This window comes from Callorhinchus milii, unplaced genomic scaffold, assembly GCF_018977255.1.
Source record: "Callorhinchus milii isolate IMCB2004 unplaced genomic scaffold, IMCB_Cmil_1.0 Scaffold18, whole genome shotgun sequence".
In the NCBI taxonomy this organism is placed as follows: domain Eukaryota; kingdom Metazoa; phylum Chordata; class Chondrichthyes; order Chimaeriformes; family Callorhinchidae; genus Callorhinchus; species Callorhinchus milii.
The window spans coordinates 6,145,977-6,167,574 of NW_024704759.1; the positions used below are offsets into that span (position 1 = coordinate 6,145,977).

General features: G+C 45.1%; 1 protein-coding gene across 1 annotated transcript; it reads right to left on the reverse strand.

Moving 5' to 3' along the window:
* Positions 1–3,434: 3,434 nt before the first annotated feature.
* Positions 3,435–16,680, reverse strand: slc35c2 (solute carrier family 35 member C2). Its single transcript, XM_042341879.1, has 9 exons — positions 16,518–16,680; positions 14,668–14,818; positions 14,272–14,335; positions 13,686–13,758; positions 12,658–12,826; positions 6,455–6,538; positions 5,549–5,724; positions 5,296–5,425; positions 3,435–4,481 (listed from the first exon to the last, which is right to left on the reverse strand). The coding sequence occupies exons 1-9, from the start codon at positions 16,635–16,637 to the stop codon at positions 4,360–4,362; spliced, it is 1,089 nt and encodes a 362-aa protein (XP_042197813.1). The 5' UTR covers positions 16,638–16,680; the 3' UTR covers positions 3,435–4,359.
* Between the last annotated feature and the right edge of the window lie 4,918 nt (positions 16,681–21,598).

A 21,598-nucleotide genomic window follows, 5' to 3' on the forward strand; every position in this document is an offset into this window, starting at 1 on the left:
AAAATGGGCAGACATGTGGCAGATGAAGTTTAATATGGAGGCAATATAAGCTGATGGTACAATCTTAAAGGGGGTGAAGGAACAGAGAGACCTGAGGGTTCATATAAGTAAATCTTTGAAGGTGGCAGGACAGGGAGATAAAGCTGTTAAAAAGAAGCATTCGAGATACTAGGCTTTATAAATAGGGGCACAGAATACAAAAGTCAGGAAGTTATGATGAACCTTTATAACTGGTTAGGCCTCAGCGAGAGATTGTGTTCAGTTCTGGGCCCCACACTTTAGGAAGGATGTCAAGGCCTTGGGGAGGGTGAAAAGGAGATTGACCAGGATGGTACCAGGAATGAGGGACTTCAGCTATCAGGAGAGGCGAGAGAAGCCGGGATTATAGTATTTTCAAAATTATGACGGGATTGGATAGGGTGAACAAAGAGAAACTATTTCCACTGGCGGGTGGGCTGGTAACCCGAGGACACTGATTTATAATAGTTGTTAAAAGAAACAGAGGGGAGGTGAGGAATTTTTTTTTGACACAACAAGTTGTTCGGATCTGGAATGCATCGCCTGAAAGGGTGGTGGAAACCGATTTGATTTTGAAAATGAAAAAAAAAAGGATATTGAGAGAAGCCTCAGGCACATTGGATGGTGTTGGGGAGCAGTATTGATGGTGTCAGGAGCATTGACAGCTATTTATGACTTTGTCATAAATCATGAAGCAAGCTTAACATCAGATCCCCAAGTACAGTAACAGCAACAGCTTGCATTTACATAACGACCCTCACACAGGGTAGTGTCCCAGACTGCTTGACAGCATAACCCTGAGCCAGAGGGAAAGGGTGGTGACTGTAGGCACAGTTGAAGAGAAAGTTCTTCAACAACAAACTTACATTTGTAAAGCGCCTTTCATGTTGGATGGACGTCCCAAGGTTTTGAAATCAGGGAGCGACCTGAAGATTGGGGTGGGGGGGTCAAAGCAGAGAGCCAGAGGAAGACTGTTCCAGAGTTGTTCTTACAGAATAAAGCCTACTGTCAGGGCTGACCTATTGCTGTGATCGCTGATAAATGACTGTATCCTGTAGAAGTAGTTATAGAGTTTGCTTGTTGATGATGTGGAGTTCTCTTTGTAGCTTTCCAGGCAAAAGAACATCCTCTTCCAAGTGTTGATCACTTAAGTTTTGTAAATCCGACCATTAAGGTGAAAGAGGTGAGCAATTGTCTGAATCTCAGATGCTCTTATCGACAGTTTTTGTTTGTTACTCAAACAAAAAACAAAAAGTTTGTTACTCAATCCACGACTGTTTGTGGAATCCTGCTGCGTGCAATTGGCTGACACGTTTCACTCACAAATTATAGTCAATTCACTTTACAATATATTCTGTGAAGCAGTTTGAGATGCCTCAAAGATGTGATAAGGCACTATATCAAATGCAAATATTATGTTATTACACTTGATTACTGTAAAGCGCTATGAGAAGGTAGAAGTACATTTGCGTAACAAATAAAGCAAGAACAGCCGCATATCCCGAGAGATATTTACTCTCATCAATGGCATGGTTTGTCATTGTATGCAGAAGTCACTAAAATGTACAAGATCAACAATTCCCATTTATTTGATCTTAAGTCAACAGCAGTTACTCAGAATTCACAGATCAATGATATTCCATATTGAACACACATAATTACATCAGATTAAAACGTCGGTTCAAAGTCCAAGTCTTCCAATGGTCGCTTTGCTTCCTGACTTGGTGGCCCTCTGCTGCTGCAGGTAGTGTCATATTATTTGCCCAGAAACAAGACAGACATGAATTTAAAAAATTATCCACAAGCAACTCCTGCAAACGGCGTTGTGGATAAAGCATTGTCAGCACGAGGCCCTTCAGGCCGGAAGGGTTTGAATCTCTGACTGTGGAGAATTAGATGTGAAGATCAGCCCACCAGTTGAGGCAACTGAAGATCTCTGCACGTTTGAGGTACGGAGGGATTGTGTAAGGGGGGAGCTTACACAACTTACACAGTTTGCCTCCAACTCAGACTCTGCATAAATCATACAGTATTAAATGTTATGGTTCCAACTTATATGAATTATGTGCGTTTTACTGCATAACTAAAAGAAAAGCCAAAGATAATTATTTCACAGCAAAAATGAAGTCTTAGGCTTCAGATCCTCACAGCAATGTGTACGTGAAAATCATTTGATTGTTTTGATAAATGCAATAATAATCCTTGCATTTGGTGTAGCACCTTATCACGTCTTCGAGATGTTTCAAAGCGCTTCACAGAATATATTGTAAAATGAATTGACTGCATATATTCTGTATAGGACTGTGGAGTCCTATATCTCACTGGTTAGAGCACTTGCCTCGCAAGCGAGAGACCTGAGTTTGATTCTCGGCAGGGCGAAACCTTAGGCGAGTTTCCTTACTCCACACGCCTGATAATAATCCCTCAAGAAAAAAAAACAATAATGAATTGGTCACTTCAATCCACGACTGTTTGTGGGACTCTACTGTGTGCAAATTGGCTGCTGCGTTTCAACCACAAATATAGTCAATTCACTTTACAGTATGTTCTGTGAAGCGCCTTGAGATGTCTCGAAGATGTGAAAAGTGCTATATCAAATGCAAGGATTATCATTGTCCCACAAACAGTCGTGAATTGAGTGACCAATCTATTATTATTTTTTAAGGAATTATTACCCCTTGAAAAGCGATTCACCAATTGACTTAACAATCGGGTTCCTCCTTACTGTTAGATAAACAGAGGTGCGTGGAGTAAGAAAACTTGCCCAAAGTTTTGCCCTGTCGGGAATCGAACCCAAGTCTCTCACTTGCGAGGCGAGGGCTCTAACCACTGAGCTACAGAACTCTACAAATCTAGGCTTTGGGCCCATTTCGAATTCAAATAATGCATTTTTTGTGCGAAACTGACAGCAACTTGCACACAAATTCAATTACCTCTTGTCAAGAATGAGTGTGTCCCATTGATAATAGGTTGCTACATGATTATCTGCTGAAGGGGTCAAGTGCAAAAAAAAAAACCTGTTGTTATTGTCTTCTCCTGCACCAGGCTCCGTGACCCCATCACCCCCACCCTCGCCCAGCTTCATTGGCTCCCCATCCCTCAAGAGGATAGAATTCAAAATCTTCATCCTCACTTTCAAGACCCTCCGTGGCCTTGCACTCTCCTACCTCTCTGACCTGCTGACCCCCTATCAACCTGTCCGCTCCATCTGTTCAGCAGGCTGTTCCAAGCAGGCCTGTTCCAGGTCTCCCGCCCGACCCATCCTACCATCGGCGGCCGGGCTTTGAGCCTCTCTGCCCCCACTCTTTGGAACTCCATCCCACAATCCCTTCGCCTTGTTCCCACCCTTGCCAGCTTCAAGGCACGACTCAAAACCCTCCTTTTCGACTGCACCTTCAGCTGCCCTCCCTGGGATGTCCTCCTGATGTGAAAGGCGCTTTACAAATGTAATTTTGTTGTTGCTATTATTCGTTTTACCTCTTAACTATCAAAGACTGAAATGACCAGTTTAAATTAATTAAATGGCTTTTTGATTGTGCTGCTTCCCAATTTTACAGAACAGGAGGCTTCCCTTTCAGTAGACAAGTGATTCACATTTCCTGACAAGTGATTCAGATTCACCAATTACACCAGTTCTCAGAATCAGCAAGCACCCATATATTGGCTCTAATAATATTTTTAGATTGATTCCTATTAACGAAGAACTTTTACAAGATAATTTCTGAGCAGAAGGCCCAATCAATTCACATCATACGAACGAACCTAGGAATGTACAGGATCAGGAAAAGCCATTGCTCACCAGCTGAATGGTCCCAAAGCAAATAAAAGTAATTAATCTTCCTGCACAACACGCTCTGAAATAACTAAGCACCCCACTGCCTCCTGAATTTGCCGATACAATCTGCCTCAACACCTCGCTGGATTGTCCATTTCCCAATATTCATCTCTCTTTTTGTGTGAATTAGTTAAATTCCTGCAGTGCAAATTGGTGTCTCACCAAAACCATCTCAAAGTGGTTTGGGAAGCTGTGCTCCAATTTACCATTGTGGAGTTCAACTTATACCTCTATAAAACCTAGCAAAAAGTGCAGTACGAATTGGGTATTAGCCACATATATTTTCAATTAGAAGCATTAAATTATTAATTGGTTGTAGTGTCGCTCAGAGGGCTACTTCCACCTTTCGTGTACAAACGGGCCCAATCAGACGGGTTCCAATCACAGACTGGAATAAATTACACACAAGATTAAATCTTAACAACACAGGCATGTCTTTGCATGGCAAATGTAAGTGTGTGAAGCAGGATCCTGGGATCCTAAAATGTACAGTGTGTGAAGGGACCTCACAGCTGTCTGCTGCTCTCCTCTCTCTCACTGTCTTCATTTGCTTCTCCATTCTTCAGCAGCAACTCCATGTCAAACTCACTCTGGTTCAAGTCGTGGAGCCTCATGTCCTTAGCCGAATCTGAGATATACATCAATTATCTTATTGAGACAGCGGAACAAGGATAAAGAGAGATATAGTGAGAGAGAGGATCAGAGACACTGAGATGGGACAGAGAGTGAGAGAGAGACACACATACAAACAAACAAATATGCTCAAAAGATAGACAGACATGCTATGTTTAGTCAAAGATAGCTAATTCGTCAAAATATTGGCTAGCTATATCGCAAATATTTTAAATGCTTTTGAAAACCTGTTTCCATTTAACATTTAAGCGACAAAAGAAAATTAATAAAATTGTGCTAAAAAAATGCCTCTTTCATCTAATCAGACTGTCCCTGATTAGATCAAAGAATCAAAACCAAAATCATTAAACTTTTCCACTCCATTCCATAATAAACAATGTACAAGACATTCTCACACCAACCTAGATAACTTTGGAGTCACTTACGCTACAACACAAGATTTTACCTGTCTCACTTCACACGTCCTACAAATCCTGAAGTCATATAAAACTAACTGTCCTGTTCATCGTTTAAACACCTTCAATAATAATCCTTGCATTTGATACAGCACATTATCACGTCTTTGAGACCTCTCAAAGCGCTTCACAGGACACACAGGACTGTATATTTTGTGGGCGAAACATGGCAGCCAATTGCGCACAGTAGTGTCCCACAAACAGTCATGGATTGAGTGACCAAATTATTATTATTTTTTGAGGGATTATCCAATCTAAAAGAAATAGATGGGAGTAACACAAATTTGTCATATTCGCATCAGATGGAGAGGGAAAGAGAAAGATAAGGAGCAGCCTGCAAATGGCATACAATACCTTCTGAGTAAATGGCTTTCATTGCAACATGTAGTGAGATCCCGCAGAGACACACTCCAAATCCCAGCCAGTTCAGCAAGCTCAGCTGGTCACCCATCAGGTAGCCGGCAAGCACCAGAGTGCACACTTCCTGTAAGAGAAACGAGAAGCTCTTTATGGACCACTGCCACAAGCTTGCTCTCCTCAAGAGTACAAGAAAGATCTTCTCTAACAATACCGATCAGTACAGCGGGGAAACTCACAAAGCCCTCACCTTAAAAATGCCTGCAATGGACAGAGTCAGGCTGGAGGTTTTGGCAACCAGTAGAAACTCAGAGAATCCCAGCCCAAATGCCAGAAAGCCCCCGCCAGCCAACACACACACCATATGCTGCAGAGCAGAGATATCGTGATAGCGGAAGAGCTTCTCTGAGACACCCAAGCCTAGTCCTAAATTCAGGAAACACAGAGTTAATAGGATTAGGAGATGCTGCACACCTGCAGTTCAAAACTCAAGAGATTGATTGCATTTCTCCTTTTGCTCTCAGCATGTGCTGGAGTGGAGAATGGGATTATAATCTGGCTATATCATGCTCCCCAGTTGACTTTAGTTTAGAGATGAGAATGAGAAGACAACAACAAAATTACATTTATAGAACGCCTTTCACGTCGGGAGGACATCCCAAATAGCTGATCCCAAAGACAAGTAAGAGAGCCAAAAACTAAAAATATTTCGTAAAAATATTCATTAGAAAACGTCAATCTTATTTAACCGATCTGAATCTATGAAACCAGTTACTCCACTCCGTTTCTACAACCTGCATTTATATAATCTCTTTCAGAGAATGAAAGGAATTAAATGGAAGGCGAGAAACATTTTCTTTCCACAGGTTTTTACAATGTGGAATTTCACACCACAAGCAGATGAGGCAGATTCTGTAAATTATTTTAAAAGCAAATCATTTATCCTCTTCATAAAGAACATTGAAAGGAAAGAAGATGGAGATGAGATTTGGTGGCTCATGATGTGAAAAATATCAGCTCAGACTTGATGGGCCCTAATGGCCTATTTACATGCTCCCCATTCTATGACTGAAAGCAGAAATGGTTAGTGATTCAGATGCACTTGATTTACAGAGTGTGTTAATAATGCTTAACTGCCACCAATGACAATGTTTACCTTCAATGTATACAAACAGCGGGAAGAGGCCAATAAACATTAGTGGCTGAAGATGATAAATGGCATCAATAGGATTCTGCAACCCTGAATAATGAGAAGTTCGATCTTTAGTTCATACCTCAATATACCTTTGGAAATCTTTCATAGAATAGGCCAATGACCAATTTAAATTGAATTCTAAGGAGCTGTATGCTGCAAGCAATATAATTGTATTCAGAACAAATCAGAATATAAGGTGAGGGATGTTAGTATCGGGGAAAGTAATAAGGAATAAACACATTTTAAGAATTGAATTTTTAATCACAATGAAACACTTCAATTTGCTGTATAGATAATTATTGTCAGATGCAGTCCATTTCTGTAGACAAAGAAACAGAAGTTTCTGGTGCACCAGAAAAGGCCTACAAATCATGAGGTGAATGACTCGTATTACAATGATTTTTGGCCTGGACAACCAGAAGAACTACTTTCCCATTTTGAGTATTATCACAGGATTTTTAGCATCAACCTGAGCGCCAACCTGGACTGCGAGCTCTAGTCCCAGTGTGGAACTTGAAACCACAACTTTCTGACCCAGAGATGAGAATGCCACCAAGTGGGTCACACTGACAGTTTCAGCTACAAAATAAAACTCTACTGGGCCCCAAATAAGGACATAGCCTGAAACCTCACAGCACTGAAACTGGTATTAACAGATAAAGAAATAAGAAACAGAGGAAGTATTCTGTTCAAGTTACTCCCATCATCTCCATCTGGAAAGAATTATAATTACTTCTTTCAGTGAAATGCCTTAATTTATCAGGCTAAAAACAGTTTGCTATTTCCAGTCTCCTAGACCACATTACCGGCAGCATTTACAAGGAACAGACTCATCCTGGAGGGACTGGTTCCAGTTCAATGGGAGCCAGTATTCTGATCAAGCCTGGACTCTGTTCTAGACCCACCCGGGGTCTAGAACAGAGTCCAGAAAGATACAAAACTGACAAGATTCAAGTATAGATTCCCAGTATTGCAATTCCCCCAGAAACCAACTAAAGATAAGGCATTAGTTAAAGATAAGGAGGACCGTATATTGATTCAAACTATTACAGCTGAAAAGACAGAAACAACAGTTACAAACAAGACTTCCTCTATCTTTGTCTGAAAGCAATATAAGTAAATCTTTGAAGGTGGCAGGACAGGTAGATAAAAGCTGTTAAAAATAGCATAGGGATACTTGGCTTTATAAATAAGGGCATAGAGTACAAAAGTCTGGAATTTTTTATGACCCTTTATAAAACACTGGTTAGGCCTCAGCGAGAGACTGTGTTCAGTTCTGGGCCTCACACTTTAGGAAGGATATCATGGCACTGGAGGTGACAGGACAGAGAGATAAAGCTGTTAAAAAACCATACGGGACACTAGGCTTTATAAATAGGGGCATCGAATACAAAAGTCAGGAAGTTATGATGAACCTTTATAAAACACTGTTTAGGCCTCAGCAAGAGACTGTGTTCAGTTTTTGGGACCACGTATAGGAAGGATGTCAAGGCATTGGAGAGGGTGCAAAGGAGATTTACCAGGATGGTACCAGGAATGAGGGCATTCAGTTATCAGGAGAGGTGAGAGAAGCCGGGATTATTCTCCTTGGAGCAGAGAAGATTAAGAAGACTTAATAGAAGTTTTCAAGGGGGTTCGATATGGTGAACAAAGAGAAACTATTACCACTGGCGGGTGTGTCGGTAACCTGAGGGCACTGATTTAAAATAGTTGTTAAAAGAAACAGAGGGGAAGTGAGGAGAATTTTTTTCACACAGCGAGTTGTTCGGATCTGGAATGCGTTGCCTGAAAGGGTGATGGAAGCTGATTCGATAACAACTTTTAAGAGAGAAGTAGATAATTATTTGGATAGGACAAGTCTGCAGGGCTATGGGGACAGCGCGGGGGAGTGGGATTGAATTGGATCTCAAAGAGCTGGCACAGACACGATAGGCCGAATGGGCCGCTTTTGTGCTAAACAATTCTATGATTCTATGAGAGGTACTCAAGATGTCCGTATCCCTCTTCCTGTATTAGGCTACTCCAATAATATAGTATGGAGAGGAGCCGGAGAGGTTCCATTCATACGAGTGAAGCTTTGCATTGGCTTGGAAGCTGGTGTCTACTGTGTTTGGCCTCTAAGAAGCAAAAACTGCATAGTTTTGTACAAAGGCAAAGTTCTTGCAAATGTGCTAACGTTCATACAAAGAGCTAACACACTGATATACTGCAACTTTACACAAATGCCACTATATGGATTCCGAGTTCCTCCCCCAGCCACAGTGAAGTTGCATACCAAGCTCTGCCTTCTGGGTTAGAATCTGGGTCAATGCCCATCGCAGTCCACCAATAAACGATGCTGACAACACCAGGATGAATCCCTCCAGGTTAAACTGGGTTGCCTTGTAAGTGGATATGAAGAGGCCTCCTGCTATTAACAAGATCACTATGATTGAGCACGGCCTCTGGGAACACATAAAGTACAGATCAAATACAATGGGTCAAACTCATTGAAATAGAGACTGATCAAAGGTGATTCATTCCCTGAATTAAGATATGTTTTTCACGGGTGGGGAACTTTCGCAGCACATCTTTCTAAGCATATTAAAGTGTAGCCTTATTATAGGAAACATTCTTTTAATGTAAAAGGCACTGGTTATCCCCAGTATAGCAGCAGAATGATGTGTGGCTTGAATCTTCAGTTCTCTTTAAAGGTCCAAATCCATACAATGCTCGTAACTCTTTTGCTCGTAACTCTTAAGGATTTGCACCCGAGTTGGGGAAAAAAAGCTACCATATAGCTTTCTAATCCACTTTCCCTGAACTATCTCAGCTCACTCATTATTCTGCATCACATCTATTTTTTGCTCTACTTCATTGTGACAGCACTATATCGCATTCACACTCTGTAGGTCAGTTCTATGGGTTCCCTCTAACCACCTGCACTCAGCTCAGGATAACTCATCCCAGGTGCATAAATAATAATTATAATAAACCGTGCATATGATTTAGCACCTTATTACGTTTTCGAGACGTTTCAAAGCACTTCACAGGATATGCTGCAAAATTGGACTGACTGTATTTTGTGAGCAAAATGCGGCAGCACAGCAATGTCCCATGAACAGCCATGGAGTGAGTGACCAATTTTATTTGGGGATGAATGGTTATTTTTGCTGTTGAGTTTGGATAAGGGAGGAATATTGGTCTAGATAGCAGGAAACGTTATCTTCCTACATACACCCCTCCCTCCCGTCGCAAATCATATAAGATCAGTATCAGTCATCTGCCATTTTAATCTGGTAACACAATAGAGATAACTCTTACCATTTTCTCTAGCTTGAATAATACGGAAAAAAATAAAATAAATAAGACAGCAGTTGATTTTGTCATTGTGTATCTGAAAGGAGGAAACAGCAGCATTAGAATGAGCATAAGGGAATGTTAACCAATCTTTCCGTGCAAGGGAACGTTTCAAAGTTGTTCACATCTGAGCGTTGGCTGACCCCTGAGAACAAAGAGGGCATTTTATGACACTGAGCCATGTTCCAACCCTGATTTGTGCTGAGATAGCAGATCTCAGGTGTAACTGTCAGATGTGTGGCCACTACAATTGGCTCTGGCCTCACTAGATAGTTGGTGGTGGGGGGTGTAATCGACTCGGTCTCTTGCTCCCGATTGCTATTCTGTTACTCCCATTGGAAATATATGTGCGCGCATACATATTGTTAGTTTTTGTAGCCAATAAAGGCCAGTGGGGGGACCAGAAGAGCATTTTTTAAAAAAAGGGCTCTGAAGTAAATGATACTGAGAGCAACCACACATTAATGTCTTACACAAAAATTACACACAGGCCTGTGCCGTGAACACACCCAGTAGTGAACAGACCCGTGTTGAGATTTACTACTTACAAGGACACGGTGATGAATAGGAAGCTCCAGTTAGACAGCCCGATGTCCAGAGTCGTGGCCAAAGCTGTAAAAGAAACACCCGTGGGATAAGATGGGAAGAACGAACCATCCATTTCATCCTTTATACAATATAATCATAATGAAATTTCTAAAGGCGTTTTTACATCAACTGTGCATGCACAAAGTTACATGATATTAACAATGTGTGGTTGTTCTCACTATCAATTCGTTTGGAGCCCTTTTAAGAAAAACTTTATTTCTTGTAAGTAATATGTCTGATGTCTGATGAGTGAGAGGACAGAGGCTTGCCGTTGATTATATAATTAGATAACAGACATTAGGATTCCCAACATGTGGTGTGAAAAGCTGAGAAAGGAGAATGTGAATGGAATTACCAGTGGGAGCGACCTTCTTCAGATAAAGTTTCCACGGGAGGCAGACGCGTGATTTGCCCGAGTAGCACTCCACAAGCACTCGGCTTACCCAAGACAGCACATAGATTATCGCAAAATGTCCCAGTGTCATGAAGAGAGGAAAATGAAATTTCTACAAGATAAAAAAAATTATAAAAATATAATAAATGTAATGCCACATCCATGCTTCGATGTTTTCAGCCTTCCCCCACCTCCGCAACGTTGCCTGCCTCTGCCATTACTTTCCCTTCGCACCGCCGAAAACTTTATACATGCTTGTATTGCGTCCAGGCTAAATCACGTCTGCACTTTGCTTGCCGGACTTTCCAACTCTTCCCTCCAGAAGTTACAGATCACTCAAAAATCTACAGCCTGTGTCTTCTGCCGACTCCGCAATGGACTCCTGTCCTCAGCAGGCTCCACAAGCCTATCACCCCCATCCTCCCCTGGCTCCCCAGCCCCAGTGTTCAAGATCCTAGTCCTCACTTTTGAAGCCCTCCATGGTCTTGGCCCACTGTATCTCAGGAACCTACGGAAACCCTACCAACCAACACTCTCTATCCACTCAGCAGACTCAGGCCTGCTTCACATCCACGCCCCTCGTCAGAGTTTGAGCCTTCAGTCTTTCTGCCCCCACCATCTGGAGTCCTGGAGCTCAGTGGTTAGAGCACTCGGCTCACAAGTGAGAGACCTGGGTTTGATACCTGGCAGGGCAAAATGTTGGGCAAGTTTCCTTACTCCACACTTCTCTGTTTACCTCGCAGTAAGTAGGAGCCTGGTTGTTAGTCGTTTGGCGGATCGCTTTTCCGGGGATAATAATCTCTCAAGAAAAGATATGCAATAATAATTTGGTCACTCAGTTCACGATTGTTTGTGGGAACCTGCTGTGTGCAATTGGCTGCTGCATTTCGCCCACAAATATACAGTCAATTCACTTTACAGTATATTCTGTGAAGCTCTTTGAGACGTCTAGAAAAGCGTTATATCAAATGCAAGGATTATTATTATTGTTATTATCTGGAACTCCCTCTCAGAGTCCCTTCGCCTTGTCCCTTTCCTAACTTCCTTCCAGGTCCATCTCAACGCTCCACCCCTCTGGAATCTAATACCTTGGGAAATCCTCCTGACATGGAACGCTCTACATAAATGCAATATTTTGTTGTGATTGTAATGTTGAGTTCAAGATTCAGTGAAAGGCTCAGAAATATTTTTCTCTGGAACACAGAATGAACATGATGCATTTTTCCTGGTCAGTGACCCCATCCCACCCACTCCCTGCCCTGGTCAGTGACCCACCCCCACCCACTCCCTGCCCTGGTCAGTGACCCACCCCCACCCACTCCCTGCCCTGGTCAGTGACCCCCCCCCACCCACTCCCTGCCCTGGTCAGTGAACCCCCAACCCCAACTCCCTGCCCTGGTCAGTGACCACCCCCAAGCCCCACCCCACTCCCTGCCCTGGTCAGTGACCCCCCCACCCGCACTCCCTGTCCTGGTCAGTGACCCCCCCCACTCCCTGCCCTGGTCAGTGACCACACCCCCCCCCACCTCCCTGCCCCTGGTCAGTGACCACCCCCCCCCCACCCCCACTCCCTGCCCTGGCCCCCACGATGACCCCCCCCCCCACTCCCTGCCCTGGTCAGTAACCCCCCACCACCATCCCTGCCCTGGTCAGTAACACCCCCCCACTCCCACTCCCTGCCCTGGCAGTGACCCCCCCACCATAGTTTTGTACAAAGGCAAAGTTCTTGCAAATGTGCTAACGTTCATACAAAGAGTTCATACACACTGATATACTGCAACTTTACACAAATGCCACTATATGGATTCCGAGTTCCTCCCCCAGCCACAGTGAAGTTGCATACCAAGCTCTGCCTTCTGGGTTAGAATCTGGGTCAATGCCCATCGCAGTCCACCAATAAACGATGCTGACAACACCAGGATGAATCCCTCCAGGTTAAACTGGGTTGCCTTGTAAGTGGATATGAAGAGGCCTCCTGCTATTAACAAGATCACTATGATTGAGCACGGCCTCTGGGAACACATAAAGTACAGATCAAATACAATGGGTCAAACTCATTGAAATAGAGACTGATCAAAGGTGATTCATTCCCTGAATTAAGATATGTTTTTCACGGGTGGGGAACTTTCGGAGCACATCTTTCTAAGCATATTAAAGTGTAGCCTTATTATAGGAAACATTCTTTTAATATAAAAGGCACTGGTTATCCCCAGTATAGCAGCAGAATGATGTGTGGCTTGAATCTTCAGTTCTCTTTAAAGGTCCAAATCCATACAATGCTCGTAACTCTTTTGCTCGTAACTCTTAAGGATTTGCACCCGAGTTGGGGAAAAAAAAGCTACCATATAGCTTTCTAATCCATTTTCCCTGAACTATCTCAGCTCACTCATTATTCTGCATCACATCTATTTTTTGCTCTACTTCGTTGTCACAGCACTATATCGCATTCACACTCTGCAGGTCAGTTCTATGGGTTCCCTCTAACCACCTGCACTCAGCTCAGGATAACTCATCCCAGGTGCATAAATAATAATTATAATAAACCGTGCATATGATTTAGCACCTTATTACGTTTTCGAGACGTTTCAAAGCACTTCACAGGATATGCTGTAAAGTGGACTGACTGTATTTTGTGGGCAAAATGCGGCAGCACAGCAATGTCCCACGAACAGCCATGGAGTGAGTGACCAATTTTATTTGGGGATGAATGGTCATTTTTGTTATTGAGTTTGGATGAGGGAGGAATATTGGTCTAGATAGCAGGAAACGTTATCTTCCTACATACACCCCTCCCTCCCGTCGCAAATCATATAAGATCAGTATCAGTCATCTGCCATTTTAATCTGGTAACACAATAGAGATAACTCTTACCATTTTCTCTAGCTTGAATAATACGGAAAAAAATAAAATAAATAAGACAGCAGTTGATTTTGTCATTGTGTATCTGAAAGGAGGAAACAGCAGCATTAGAATGAGCATAAGGGAATGTTAACCAATCTTTCCGTGCAAGGGAACGTTTCAAAGTTGTTCACATCTGAGCGTTGGCTGACCCCTGAGAACAAAGAGGGCATTTTATGACACTGAGCCATGTTCCAACCCTGATTTGTGCTGAGATAGCAGATCTCAGGTGTAACTGTCAGATGTGTGGCCACTACAATTGGCTCTGGCATCACTGGATAGAGTTGGTGGTGGGGGGTGTAATCGACTCGGTCTCTTGCTTCCGATTGCTATTCTGTTACTCCCATTGGAAATATATGTGCGCGCATACATATTTGTTAGTTTTTGTAGCCAATAAAGGCCAGTGGGGGACCAGAAGAGCATTTTTTAAAAAAAGGGCTCTGAAGTAAATGATACTGAGAGCAACCACACATTAATGTCTTACACAAAAGTTACACACAGGCCTGTGCCGTGAACAAACCCAGTAGTGAACAGACCCGTGCTGAGATTTACTACTTACAAGGACACGGTGATGAATAGGAAGCTCCAGTTAGACAGCCCGATGTCCAGAGTCGTGGCCAAAGCTGTAAAAGAAACACCCGTGGGATAAGATGGGAAGAAAGAACCATCCATTTCATCCTTTATACAATATAATCATAATGAAATTTCTAAAGGCGTTTTCATATCAACTGTGCATGCACAAAGTTACATGATATTAACAATGTGTGGTTGTTCTCACTATCAATTCGTTTGGAGCCCTTTTAAGAAAAACTTTATTTCTTGTAAGTAATATGTCTGATGTCTGATGAGTGAGAGGACAGAGGCTTGCCGTTGATTATATAATTAGATAACAGACATTAGGATTCCCAACATGGTGGTGTGAAAAGCTGAGAAAGGAGAATGTGAATGGAATTACCAGTGGGAGCGACCTTCTTCAGATAAAGTTTCCACGGGAGGCAGACGCGTGATTTGCCCGAGTAGCACTCCACAAGCAATCGGCTTACCCAAGACAGCACATAGATTATCGCAAAATGTCCCAGTGTCATGAAGAGAGGAAAATGAAATTTCTACAAGATAAAAAAAAATTATAAAAATATAATAAATGTAATGCCACATCCATGCTTCGATGTTTTCAGCCTTCCCCCACCTCCGCAACGTTGCCTGCCTCTGCCATTACTTTCCCTTCGCACCGCCGAAAACTTTATACATGCTTGTACTGCGTCCAGGCTAAATCACGTCTGCACTTGCTTGCCGGACTTTCCAACTCTTCCCTCCAGAAGTTACAGATCACTCAAAAATCTACAGCCTGTGTCTTCTGCCGACTCCGCAATGGACTCCTGTCCTCAGCAGGCTCCACAAGCCTATCACCCCCATCCTCCCCTGGCTCCCCAGCCCCAGTGTTCAAGATCCTAGTCCTCACTTTTGAAGCCCTCCATGGTCTTGGCCCACTGTATCTCAGGAACCTACGGAAACCCTACCAACCAACACTCTCTATCCACTCAGCAGACTCAGGCCTGCTTCACATCCACGCCCCTCGTCAGAGTTTGAGCCTTCAGTCTTTCTGCCCCCACCATCTGGAGTCCTGGAGCTCAGTGGTTAGAGCACTCGGCTCACAAGTGAGAGACCTGAGTTTGATACCTGGCAGGGCAAAATGTTGGGCAAGTTTCCTTACTCCACACTTCTGTTTACCTCGCAGTAAGTAGGAGCCTGGTTGTTAGTCGTTTGGCGGATCGCTTTTCCGGGGATAATAATCCCTCAAGAAAAGATATGCAATAATAATTTGGTCACTCAGTTCACGATTGTTTGTGGGACATTGCTGTGTGCAATTGGCTGCTGCATTTCGCCCACAAATATACAGTCAATTCACTTTACAGTATATTCTGTGAAGCTCTTTGAGACGTCTAGAAAAGCGTTATATCAAATGCAAGGATTATTATTATTGTTATTATCTGGAACTCCCTCTCAGAGTCCCTTCGCCTTGTCCCTTTCCTAACTTCCTTCCAGGTCCATCTCAACGCTCCACCCCTCTGGAATCTAATACCTTGGGAAATCCTCCTGACATGGAACGCTCTACATAAATGCAATATTTTGTTGTGATTGTAATGTTGAGTTCAAGATTCAGTGAAAGGCTCAGAAATATTTTTCTCTGGAACACAGAATGAACATGATGCATTTTTCCTGGTCAGTGACCCCATCCCACCCACTCCCTGCCCTGGTCAGTGACCCACCCCCCAGCACCCACTCCCTGCCCTGGTCAGTGACACCCCACCCCCACCCACTCCTGCCCTGGTCAGTGACCCCACCCCCACCCACTTCCCTGCCCTGGTCAGTGAACCCACCCCCACCCCACTCCCTGCCCTGGTCAGTGACCCACCCCCACCCACTCCCTGCCCTGGTCAGTGGACCCACCCCCACCACCCACTCCCTGCCCTGGTCAGTGAAACCCCCCCAACCCACTCCCTGCCCTGGTCAGTGACACCCCCCCCACTCCCTGCCCTGGTCAGTGACCCCCACTCCCTGTCCTGGTCAGTGACCACACCCCCCCACTCCCTGCCCTGGTCAGTGAACCCCCCCAACCCACTCCCTGGTCAGTGACCCCCCCCCCACTCCCTGCCCTGGTCAGTAACCCCCCCCACCCACTCCCTGCCCTGGTCAGTAACCCCCCCCACTCCCCACTCCCTGCCCTGGCCAGTGACCCCCCCCACTCCCCACTCCCTGCCCTGGCCAGTGACCCCCCCCCCCCTCAGCTTCTCCTGTCGCACTTACTCTCATCACCCACTTGTTGTAGAAGGTGATCCCGATGGAGAAGCTGTAGTACACGAGCACCAGAGCGACGGTCAGGACGGCCTTCCAGGCGAGGGACCGGCACGGGCCTGGCTGGCTCATGACCCTGCCTAGAGGCAAGCAGCGCGGGGCCGGAGACCCGAGGCCCGGGGTGTGAGCTCAGCGGGGCCGGGGCCGGGGCCTCGGCGGCAGGCGGTGTGTGAGGAGCCGGTGGGCCGCGCTGTCAGGCGGGGGGTGTCGTGTACTGTAGGGCGCGAGGAGTCCGCTCGCCATTGCTCTCCCTCCTTCCCTCACGGCCGCTCGCGGGCCGCTCTCGGCCCGTCACTCGGCGACGTGGCTCCCGACCCCACACCCACACACGCGCACACACACAGAGAGAGAGAGAGGCGGTTATAATCCGTTTCGTAGCCCAAAAAGTAGCCCGATTTTTTCCCCCCCCCCCCCTTCTCCCTCCCTCTCCTCCTCACGCGCGAGGCGCGACCAACCCGCCCGATTGGGGGCGGGGCCGCGTCCGAAACCCGCCCCAACGTTGTCAGCGCGGGAGGCGGCGCTCCTCGCTCGCGCCAGGCATCTCGGGAAAGGAGGCCGCGGCCAACGGCCACACGTTCCCGCCCCCCCCCCCCCCCACCCTCACCCCACACCCCACACCCGCCGCCATGTTGGTGAGGTCAAGGAGCCTCTCCTGCGTGGGAACCCATCCCTCTCTGTGAGGGGTCTCCAGGCTGCTCCAGGGCCCCTCGCCCCCCCCCCCCCCCCCGATGACAGCCCGGTCCGGCTCGGCTCGGCTCATCGGCAGGACCCGGAAGGGCCGACCGGTCACCGGGGAATCCTCCCGCTCGGCTCCCGGTTAACCCCACGGCCAAAGCCCTGACGTACCGGGCAGGGTGGGCCGAGCTGGTCAAGCGGGGGGGGGGGGGGGGGAAGGCTTGGCCAGACAGCGGCGGCCGAGCTGATGGGGTTTTTCAGTCGGTTCAGATACCGGAAGATACCCCCCTCCCCACCCCCCCCCCCCCCCCCGACGCACGCCCTGGGACCCCCAATCCTTGGCTGTTCCAATCGTCCGTGCATTCGTTACGGCGCTCTTCCGGTCTTCTGGATGTCTCAAAGCGCTTATAATAATAATAATAATAATCCTTGCATTTGATATAGCGCTTTTCACGTCGGGAGGACGTCCCAAAGCGCTTCACAGAACACACTGTAAAGTGAATTGACTGTATATTTGTGGGCGAACGCGGCAGCAATTGCGCACAGCAATGTCCCACAAACAGTCGTAAATTGAAAATGACCAATTTAATTATTGTTTTATTTTTTGGAGGGATTATTATTAGGCTCTGTGTGGAGTAAGGAAACTTGCCCAAGGTTTCACCCTCTGCCTGGAATTGAACTCAGGTCTCTCACTTGCAAAGCGAGTGCTCTAACCACTGAGCTACAGGACTCCACAAAATAGACAGAATAAATAGACAGAATATTCTTCACAGAATAGACCGTCAAGGGAATTGAGCGTATACTTGTGGGCGGAACGCGGCAGCCCATTGCGCGCAGACCGCGTCCCCACAAACGGCCGCGGATTGAAAACGAACCAATTTATTCCTAGTTTTTTTTTTGTTGTGGAGGGATTATTATTAGGTTGCTGTTGCTGTCGACCTGTACTTAGTACTTTCTGGAATTAGTTAAAACAGGATGCGTACCGAGACAGAGAGAGAGAGAGAGAGAGAGTGGAATTTCGTTACAGGGAAACATGTGGAACTGTTTGGTTTGGATAATCGTAAGCATATGATGGGTTTCCGCAAGTGCCTGACACTCGGCTGACCGAAACAATTATCACTACGTAAAAGTACAATCCCAGCACCTTGGGACGTCGGTCCCGATGTGAAAGGCGCTATAAAGATGTAATTTTGTATTGTGCAATTGGAGTGAAACCAAGGAAACTGTTCACATAGGGTTTCATTTGTGATTCATTTTCAATTATTCCGAAGTGTGTCGCATCAAAGTAAGGTTGTACTTTTCACCCCAAATCAGTTATTTTCAATCCTACTGAATGCCAACCTTATAGAACTAATTAAGTACTAAGCACGCTTTAATGTGACAACATCTCACATTGTATTTAGTGTCACGTTACAGGAAAACACAACACCCAATCGGAGCCAGCTCCAGGGATGTCAATTAGTAGCTTTTGAGGCAGTGCCTTGGGACGTCCTCCTGACATGAAAGGCGTTATACAAATGTAATTCTTTTTTCTTTATTCAGTGTGTTTTCTTTACTCAGACGATAATTAACTACTGGAACAGATTACTAGGAAACATGGTTGAGGCCAGGACACTATTCATTTAAAAATAAGCTTGATGCTGTGATGAGCAGATAGTAGGGTGGGAATTCTGGAAGGAGGAGATCAGATGGGCTTTCATTTTCATCTCTTGGTCAGAAGGTTGTGGTTTCAATCCCAATCTTGAGCTCATACTGTAAACTAACACTCCAGGGCAGCATTGGGAAAGCAATGACTCCTTTTCTCTTTTTTAAAAACACGGCAGTTAGTTTGCACTCAGCAATGTCCCACACACAGTCATGGAGTGAGTGACCAATAATGGCCAATGCCCATCATTAACAAGGCTTACGAGAGGATGAGCGAAAAGGGTAAGGTTGGAGGATGCCAAATGGGTTTTAAAAGCCTTTAGGTTTCAGTTGGTAGGAATGGGAAGACTGAGGGAGGAGACAATGTGATACATTTAATTTCAATGCATTGAACATGCAGGGAGAAGAAGGATATTTAATATATAATTTGTGATAGAATTTATTATAACTAATTCACATTTATTATATCCTGTTAAATTCTGATTTAAGTCTGAGCCCAGCTGAATGCTGCGATATATCTGCAACCATATGAATTTTCTTAATTATATCTTTCTACAGATATAGTCACAGTGAATAGAATAATCCAGTTTAATATTTAGTGTGACATCTGCCCAGTCTTTGCTGCTTCTTTGGAAAGTCCAGAGTTATTCTGAGTTACAGAGCTAGGAGAGTCTTTTAGAAAAAATCTTTTGATCAGCTAAGAAAGCTAAAAGTTTTCAAAGGGAACTACAGACTTTCTGGCATTAAAGGGAAGTTCTCTAGTACTGCTAGAGAGGAAATCCCAGGTTCTAAGTGCAAATTAATCACTGGGATTGGGTGTATGTAAGATAATTCAGAAGCACTTTCACATTAATCAATGAGTAATTAGGTCTTAAACTGGCTCAGTTGGTAACACTCCTCTCTGAGGCTGTGCCTTCAAGTCCCACATCAGAGACTTTGAACTCACAGTTTATGCTGACACGGTGCCGTGGGAATGCTGTATTGGACGTGCCGTCATTCGAATGAGACATTAACCCGAGATCCCCCAAAGGCAACCGTGAGAAACACAAGAACGTTAATTTCACTTTACAATCTTGACCTCTTCCATATCTCATGTACATGAAAAATGCTGAGGAAAGCAGTACTGTATTCTCAACTGGTGTGCTGACTACCCTGAAGGAGGAGGAAGTCATTGTGATTTGTGGTTAGTGCTATACCAGTCAAGTAAAAACTATATCAAGATAAGCAACTTCCTGAAATAAATAACTCTTAAACAACATCAGCAGGGTTATTCCTGCACATACTACAGGAGAGGAAATTTCCAGGTTCTAAACATGCAAATTAAAGTCAGAATCGAGACAGCCCTCTGTGGCAGTCTCGGTAGTACTGCTGCTGACTGACGCCAGTGTGGCTCATCGGCAGGACTTAGAAGGGCAGACCGATCACTGGGGGAAAGCAATCCTCCCACTAGTTCCTGTCAACCCTGCAAAGCCCTACCGGAGAGGATGGTCCTCGTTGGACAAGCAGCGGTAAAGTTTGCCAGACAGTGCTATCACAGTAATGGCAAGCTATGTGGTTTTAGCTGGTTAAACTCCAGCAGTACCCCAATGCACAAGGGGTTTGAAGTCTCCAAGCCGTGGCTGTTGCTAACCTGTGCCTAATACTTTCCGGTATTGGGTAAGCAGGATACATCAGCAAGACCAAGGACCTCCTGATAGGCTCGCACCAGCGCGTCCATACCTCAGGCACTGGCAGCACTCCGCCACTGCCTCACCCCTCAGACCACTGAAACCCTCATACACTGTTGAAATATACCGACTATCACCTTGGAGTGCCTTGGTATATTTCAAACAGCAACCGAATGTTCCAGAAGGTTAGATAGTTGAATGGTTAAAAGTAGCTTTGCTGAACGGGCTGAGGTTGAGGTTAGCTTCTGATAACATTGCATATTTTCCTGGGAAGATGTTCACTCCTCTGAGATAATGGGCCCTAATGAGTTAGAAATACATAAAAGAAAGATGTAACTTTGAAATAGTTGGGAGTTGTGTAGAGAGTGAGCGCACTTCCCAGTGGAATCAATATGATTCTATTGTATATGTATATGTACAGGGATGAGGGAATTTACCTCCAGTAAGAAAGTGACCATGAAAAGTGAAAGAGGAGGAGTGGTCGGCAGCACGAGTCAGTTGCTGGGAGAAGAGCTGGTTGTTCCTGTTGGGTTTCCAGGAGCCACTCTCTGATTGTGTGTGATGGTTCTGTGATCTCTCCAGTGTATGTCAAGGTGTGATCCCAGGCCTACTGTTTGGTCTGCAGTACGAAACAGTGCCTCGATACGCGTTGTCGTCCCTGTATTGTCAGTACTACTGTTGTTGCGATGACTGGTTGGGTTCGAGGGTTTACTGGACGCCAGTCCCTGTTTAGTGTTGGTATTGCGAGAGTCGGTTGTCTCTGAGGGGTATTTCCAGAGGCTGATGTCTGCGCACAAGTTCGTTAAAGTATAATCTTGGGTGCCATTCGTCCGGAGTACAAAGTGAGACCCAGATACATGCTGCCGGGTCCGAGGGTTTACCAGACGCCAGTCCCTGTTTAGTGTTTGTGTTACAGACTCAGTTGTCCCTGAGGGATTTCCAGGGGCTGATCTCTGCTGTGTATTTTGAGGTGTGTTGTTTGTCAGGAGTACTGAGCAACCCCCGAGAGCATGCTGTGTGGTAAATGGTTTGCTCACATAGATGTGC